At 47.0% G+C, this 7,131-nt stretch overlaps 1 protein-coding gene across 2 annotated transcripts in view; it reads left to right on the top strand.

The window, feature by feature from the left end:
* The first annotated feature begins 2,727 nt into the window (after nucleotides 1-2,727).
* The window catches only part of AQP9 (aquaporin 9), a 28,682-nt gene continuing 24,278 nt past the window's right edge, over nucleotides 2,728-7,131 (top strand). Inside the window, exons 1-2 of one of the 2 annotated variants that reach the window (XM_079953471.1) lie at nucleotides 2,728-2,920; nucleotides 3,482-3,608. In XM_079953471.1, the coding sequence (XP_079809597.1) occupies nucleotides 3,507-3,608 (102 nt within the window). In that variant the 5' untranslated portion in view covers nucleotides 2,728-2,920; nucleotides 3,482-3,506. Of the gene's footprint in view, nucleotides 2,921-3,044; nucleotides 3,609-7,131 lie in introns of those variants that run through there. The other variant, XM_079953470.1, reaches the window with a different exon arrangement.

Raw genomic sequence — 7,131 nt, 5'->3', positions numbered from 1 at the left:
AACTCTGTGTTACAAAGATGTCTGCAAATGTGACATGAAGGGTGGCAACATCAACACTCACCCCCCCCCTTGCAGACGACCACAGCGCCTGGAGACAGACAGTCAGGTTGTACATTCATAGCAGTGTCCAGAGGAGGAATGACCTCTGGAAGGAGTGCAGAGAGAAGAAACCCCATGGTGCATCTGCAGCAGCACAATCAGACTCCTCCATCTGCCCCAGCTGCAACAAAACATGCCTCTCCTGTATCGGTTTCTACAGCCACAGCAGGCGCTGCAACCTTCCAACAGTTTTACTTCACTCCCAGAGCCGCACTCCTCCATTGTCTCCAGAGACAGACAGATGCCAACAACTGCTTCGCCCACCCTTCTGACCAAGACATTTTGCAAAGCAGAAGTTGGTTTTCTGATGAAACTGGCTTATAGCTCCTTTCAGGTTTCTAAGAAAACCCCAAATCAGATTATGTGCAAGTTGACATATACTTTTCCTGTTATGTCCTTGATGAACCTACTCCTGCAGTCTTTGCACAACGCCTTGACGAAGCCCTGTGTTGGTCCTGATGCAAGACTCTGATTAAATTCTGCCAGAAAGTAGCTGTGTCCAAGTGCTTTTCTTTTCTTTTTTTGCCCTGGTGGCAAAGTGGGTGATGAGTCTCCGTGGAGAGGAAAGCGTGACTCCATGCGAGGTGACGGCCATGCTGTGTGAGATGCTACAGGGGGCTGAAAGTGAGCCAGAGACCCTGCTGCAAGGCACCCAGCTGGAAGGAGTGGGCAAAGAGATCCAGAGTGCGAATGGGCAGCAGAGGGGCTGGGACTGCAAACAGAAGCAGTCAGTAGCTGAAAGCAAGGGGGAAGACGATGCGTCCGCGAAGGGCAGGGGTGCCAACTTGAATAAAACATTGTGGGGGACCCAGGTAAGCCCCGGCCCACATAACTGATCAAATGACACAGTGCATGCACACCATTTGAATGCATCAACTTTGGGGGGCCCAGCCCCCTCAAATATTTTATTGTGGGGGCTGAAGTCCCCGCAGCCCCTAGGAGTTGGCTCTTATGGAGAAGGGCAAGCTGGTTGGAGCTGAGGAGCTGCTTCTGCTAGATGTCTCAACCCCTGGGAGCCTGTTGTGGAAGAAGAAATGCAGGAGGAAAGTGACTGAGTGGAGAGCAAACTGCAGGATGGAGGTGAAGAGCTGCTGCTTATCGACCTTTTCACTCCACGTGTGCCAGCGGTGCAGGAGGAGATGGAAGAGGTGGGCATGCATGAGCAAGAGGAACTAGTGCCTGCAGAAATGCCAGAAGAAGGGGGGCAGCAGAAGGAATGGGGGGGCATGTGTGAGCATGCAGGAAGAGAAGCTGGTACCTGAGGAAGTGGCGGTGAAGAAAGTTAGAGATCCGTGGGCATGCACCAGGGTAGTGCCTGCTGAACTGGGTGAGATAAAACCCTCCCATGACCTTGCCTTCTGGGTGCCCCAAGATGGCCTTGTGGGATGGGGACCAGTCCCTATACTGAGTGCAGTCCTTAAGCAGGCCCCAGCCGCCAGGGTCCTGTGAGTTTGGGGAGCAAGAGATGCTGTGTTACTTGCCTTTATTTGGGCCCACGAGGGGCGCGCGAGAGATTGGGAATAAGCAGAGAGGGGAATACGTGGCTGTCAGCTTGGGTGACTGGGCCAGCTGTTTGAAATATACTCAGAGTCGCAAAGTGATTTCATGCTCTTTATTCAGCTCATAGTGGTGAGGAGGAATGAATGAATGTCCCCTCAAAGTATCTGCTTTATATACATTATTTACACAATGGGCTGCACATGATTGGCTAATTCCGGAATTCTACTGTAAGCCAATCAGGTTGTGGATTCACTTCTATCTGGAGCATGATTGGGTGGTTCCTGCCAACCAATCATACTGCTGCATTGTTCTAGGACCAATCAGACTGCTGCATTCTGAATCCTATTGTTCTAGACCAATCAGGCTGCTGCCTTTTGGATCCTATTGTTCTAGGACCAATCAGACTGCTGCAGCTTGGATCCTATTCGACTCAGTACATAACACTGTTCCTGAAGAAGGGCCCCCCAGATAAAGACTTTTGGCAGGACTTTCAGTTTGGAGCAGGGGATGAAGTGATCCAGGGGCAGCAAGAGAAAAAAAAGACGAAGGGGACTCCCAGGGTACCAGTGGGAAATCAGATTTGATTGCGGAGTAGTGCCTTGAGGCCCTGGGTGCAACTGCAGAGACCACTTGGGGACTGGGGTCCAAGTTTGGAGCCTCTGATCCACCACCAGAGGGGAGAACAAAGAGAAATCGAAGGGCTCCACAAGGAATGAACCTGTGATCTGAGACCCAAAGTGGCTGTTGATCTACTTGAACTGAGACCCTTTAAAATCTAAAAAAGCTTGAGACCATACTCCTTGAAGGGCAGTCTCTTATGTGACTCTGCCCAAAATCCTTTAAGATTGGCTGTTGCCCCTGCCCCCATGGCGGGGCTTTCTCTGTGGTGGCCCTGCCTGTGGAACTCCCTGCTTCAAGAGGCTAGGGGTCCTCTTCTTCTCTATCTTTGTTCTACCGGGAATTGAAAACCTTTCATTTTTAAGCAAGTTTTTGATTCTGTTCCTGCTTAATATGTTGATAGCTGGTCTGCTCTTTGTTCCTCTTTTTTGTAATAATTTGTTTAGTAATAATTGGACAAGTATCTTTGCTTACTTGTAAACTGCCTCGAGAAGCTCCTTGGCAGAGGAGTCTGAATGATCCAGCAGGGTTCAACTGATGTTTTTAACACCCAGAAGGTTCTCTGGTGGGATGCCAGAGCAATGTCATTGATTCGCCTTGCCTGAAATGCTCTCTGTTCACCTGGGCATGTGGAGACAGAATGCATTCCACAAATGCAAGCAGCAATCTGACTCTCACCTTTTCAGTATGGACACACCTCCTGGTAAGCATCCAAAGGAAAAATCTTTTGAGGGTTGTTGTGTTGTTGTTTTTTAAAAACCAGCCAATTACTGCAGTGCTTTTGCATTTGGCAGGTAATATAAGAGATCATTTCTCTGCCTTTCTGTCCTGTCCCCCATCCTGCCCTCAGCTTGTTTAATTGCATGGGTGTTTATTTTGGAGGTGGGGGTCATGATTAGCTGGTAATGATTAATCCAGAGAGCCAGAAATTAGGAGGGAATTAGGAGGGAAAGTGTGGGCTAGCTCCTGGAAGTGAGCTGACGCATGTTATTATCTAGTCAGGCCTGATATAAATAGTGCCTGCAGGACCAGGAAGGAAAAGCACATGATGGAAACTCTCAATGAACGAGCAGGGAATGTGAAGTGGCCTCTGTAAAGCTCTGGAACGATCAGATGATTCCAAGGACTGTGTTGCAGCACTCCACAGCTCACATTTCAACATATGAGGAGGAGTGCCAAAGTTAAGAAGAAAAGGGGGGGAAGAAAGTGACAATTGCAGAGAAGATTGTAAAGCTACTACCGTTCTTCTGTTGCCTTGCTCCAGAAGCACCAAGCAAGAAGGAGCCAAAATGAGCAAGAACATGAAGAGGAGTTTCAAGGAAAAATTGGCCCTGAGGAACCACTTGGTGAAGGAAGCCCTCTCAGAATTCCTGGGAACGTTCATTCTTGTAGTAAGTGTGAGCAGCTTCCTGTCTGCCTGCCTGCCTCCCTCCCTCTTTTTCTCCCTAACAGGGTTGACCCAAAGCAGAGCAACTGGTGAGTGATATCTTCTGCCACAGCAGTTCAGCAAGGAAGGCTGAGGTGTGCTGCCCACTCAGCTGTTGTGCTGCCTTATAAAACATAGCAGTCCCAGATTTAGGGATGAGGGGCAAATTCAAGTCTGTTTTCATTTAAAGGCAAAGTCACCAAATTAGCAGCTTCCAAAACTGTGCAGAGCAAAATGAGGCCATCCTTTGAAATTCACACTTCTCCAAATTTTGCATTTCTCCAGCCCAAGTGATGTGTACAAAAATGTATCTACTAGGATAGTGTGCAAATAAATGCATGCATTAGTGAAAATGATGTACGAAAGCACATCATGTTAGAGAAAATTGCTTTGCAAAAAATATTATTGCTTGACTTTATTTGGCAAGTTAAATATATAACTTGATTGTAATAAAACTATGCCATTTACAAGAAATGTGATGTATTGTATTAGGTATAAAATGCACGTTAAAATGCTGAAGAATTTTCAGGACCTAAAAAAAAGTTTGCTAGCTGATGTGGAAATGTGGAGAAACTGAATTTAGGACTGGAAAAATAATAAACTGAGAGAAAGTGAAATTCTCAGATTTGCTCCCCAGTTTATTCATCCCCAGTGCTTGCTGGCTAAACTGGTGTTGGGCGGGCTATACAAAGGGTGGCTGGGTGCATGCATTTTTTCACATAATGCACCAGCTGCCCTTTCTATGCCCAGCACATTACGACTATTTCTATGGTCCTCTCAGTGTGCCTGATGCTTTAGAAAAAGAGTCTTACAATCCAATATTCAACACAGGGAAAGACAACAAAGGATGGGAAGGGAAGTACAGGCAGAAACGCATCACTAACACAGCCCAGCCTTCCTTCAACCCAGCGGCCTCCTGATGTTTTGGACTTCAACTTCCACCAGCCCCAGTGAGCATTCAGACCATCTCGAGGGCGCCAGTTGGAGAAGGCTGACTTAATCCAAAACATGTTGGGTATTTGGGTTTCAGTTAACAACTATAGCTACCTATTTCTATGGCAACGTGCTAAATAATACAAATGCTATTTGTCCTTGCAACAACCCAGGGTCTGTGTGTTTAGAGTGGTTTGCCAGGGAAACTGTAGCTCACGCTTATTTCCAGCCATACTGTAGTTAGAACTTCCATTTTACTGACTGAGAAACTGAGCCTGTGTGATAATAAGGTGCCTGAGGCCAGTGGCAGATTTTGAGCTTTCAAATCTCAGCTACGCCCTGTGAGACATTCAAATTCTGCACACACCCTGGAACTCGCCTTCTGTTCCAAGTCATTGCTGCAGCACCCCCTGAGGCGCCCTCTCGGCTCGGCGCCCAGTGTGGGCGAACCAGTCGTGCTCCCCTAAATCTGCCCCTTCTGAGGGCTTCCAAATAGGAAGTAAGCACAGGTCTTTGCAAGTTTGTACTGGCCTGGCACATTTTGGTGCCGGAGGTGAGGAATTTCTATGAATTACCATGGGGTGTAATCCACAAGAGTGTTCTCCCTGCAAGCCCCATTGAAATGAATGGAAGCTGCAGAATACATTGAAAGAGACAATGCCTTCTTATCGATAATTTTTTTGTTTTATCTTTTTTGTAAACCACTTTGAGGGGGGTTTTTTTTGACAACTTTTATCAATATATGGTAAATTGCACTACATAATCGGAGTCACATTCAGAATACACCATGCATGCTGTTTTAGTGTTTATCTAACAAGTCCCCCCATATTTTGATCACACAATTTGTTGTGTTTCATTTTATTTAGTGATGAACCAGGAATGAACAGCTGGAATAAAAATAGATCTCAGATAAGGTAGATCTTTGATATGAGATAAATGATGGGACACCTGGTGATTTTCATGGGACAAGTAACAGAAAATGCATTGTTCAGGGGCGTATAAACACTTTAGAAAAGTTTCTATATGATCCTGCAGTTGGTGGTACCAGCACAAAATGCCCCTAAGAGTGTTGCCACTTTGAAGTCTAAGAACAGAACTTTTAAGTCCAGAACGCATTCCGCTCTACCCAGACTCTTGATTGGAACATTGTGGAATGCAGATTCCCTCGATCTGTTCAAGAAACCACCATCCCCCGTCAACTGGAACCTGGGCTACTTCCCCAACAGGAAACTAAATTCAAACTGGACTAGAGAATTAATCTCTATCCCTATAAAAGCAGACACAAAATGGATGCTAGCATAATTTTAATTATTTTCAAAGCCCAGGTGCTGGCTCTCAGCTTAGGCCCATATTGTCCTGAGCATCCTAGCAGACCTTCCGAGTGCCCCTATTTTCCAGGGACGTCCTAGATCTACAGAAGCCGTCTCAGTTTCTGATTTGATCCCAGAAGGTCCTCCTTTTCCTTAAGACGTCCCTATTTTCATTGCAAAAATGTTGGAGGGTATGGAGTTATCCGACCCCTGAGCCATATGAGCAGCCCTGAATAGGGAAGTTTTTACATTATGTTTCTATATATGTTAAAGCTGTGCTTTATATATGTTACAAACCGCCCAGAATGGCGACCCAGTCAGATGGGTGGAGTATAAATAGTAGAATTATCATTTTGGTATGGGACGCCCCTATTTTAATCAGAGAAATGTCGGAGGGTATGTCCTAGGAGCAATTGGGGGTTTTTCTACATTATTCCAGCTAGTTTCCAGAACAAATGACCTGCAATGACACACAACATCAAACAGACACCAGAAGACAACAAACTGCACAGACAAAGGTCAAAGGTTAGGAAAGCAGGGGGGGGCTTTGTTAGCACAGCTAGTGGACATTTATTTGCCTATGCAGGGAGGGGACATCACAGAGTGTCCATGACTGATACACTACAGGGCTAAAGGAGGGTAAACTGAGAGCTGAAAGCAAGGGGTGGCAAGAGCCAGGATGGAAGTGGCTGATGCTTGGCCCAGATAGCGAGAGAGCCCTGGAATGCAGAAGTAATCATAGGGAAGAAGAATAGCCTGGCAAGGCTTTGCTGCCCATGATTTGCAGCCTGCCAGCCCCTGTGATCCTCTAATGTGGGGTAGCCAGCAGCTGCCTGCAGCAGGAGAAACCTGGGGGGGGGTCTCCCTCCCCACCCAATCTGAGACCTGCAGCATGCAAATTGTGTCACAGGTAGCAACCACCACCACCTCTGGAGGGAACACAATTCCTCTTCCCTTTGCATACAACAAATGCTGGGAGGTCCTCTTCTCCTATCTGAACATGTCTGAGAATCAGAATTTTCAGCACAGGCCCTTCTCCAGGTCCTTCCCAAGATGGCTGCTTCTTGGGGGTCCTATGCCATGGACTGGCTGGATGCAGAGGAATGGTGGGGAACCCTCAAGGGAACCCCCAGGGGAAAAAGGCTCAGAGCCAGGGGATTGGTGGTGGGACAATGATGAGTGGTCAGAGGGAGAAGACTGGGAGGAGAAGGTGTCAGAAGCTGAAGAGGTAACAGGGTTCAATGA

This window comes from Podarcis cretensis (genome assembly GCF_951804945.1).
Source record: "Podarcis cretensis genome assembly, chromosome: 14".
NCBI classification, from domain to species: Eukaryota; Metazoa; Chordata; class Lepidosauria; order Squamata; family Lacertidae; genus Podarcis; species Podarcis cretensis.
The sequence above is the reverse complement of the archived record's forward strand: the minus strand, read 5'-3'. Positions and strand labels throughout refer to the sequence as shown.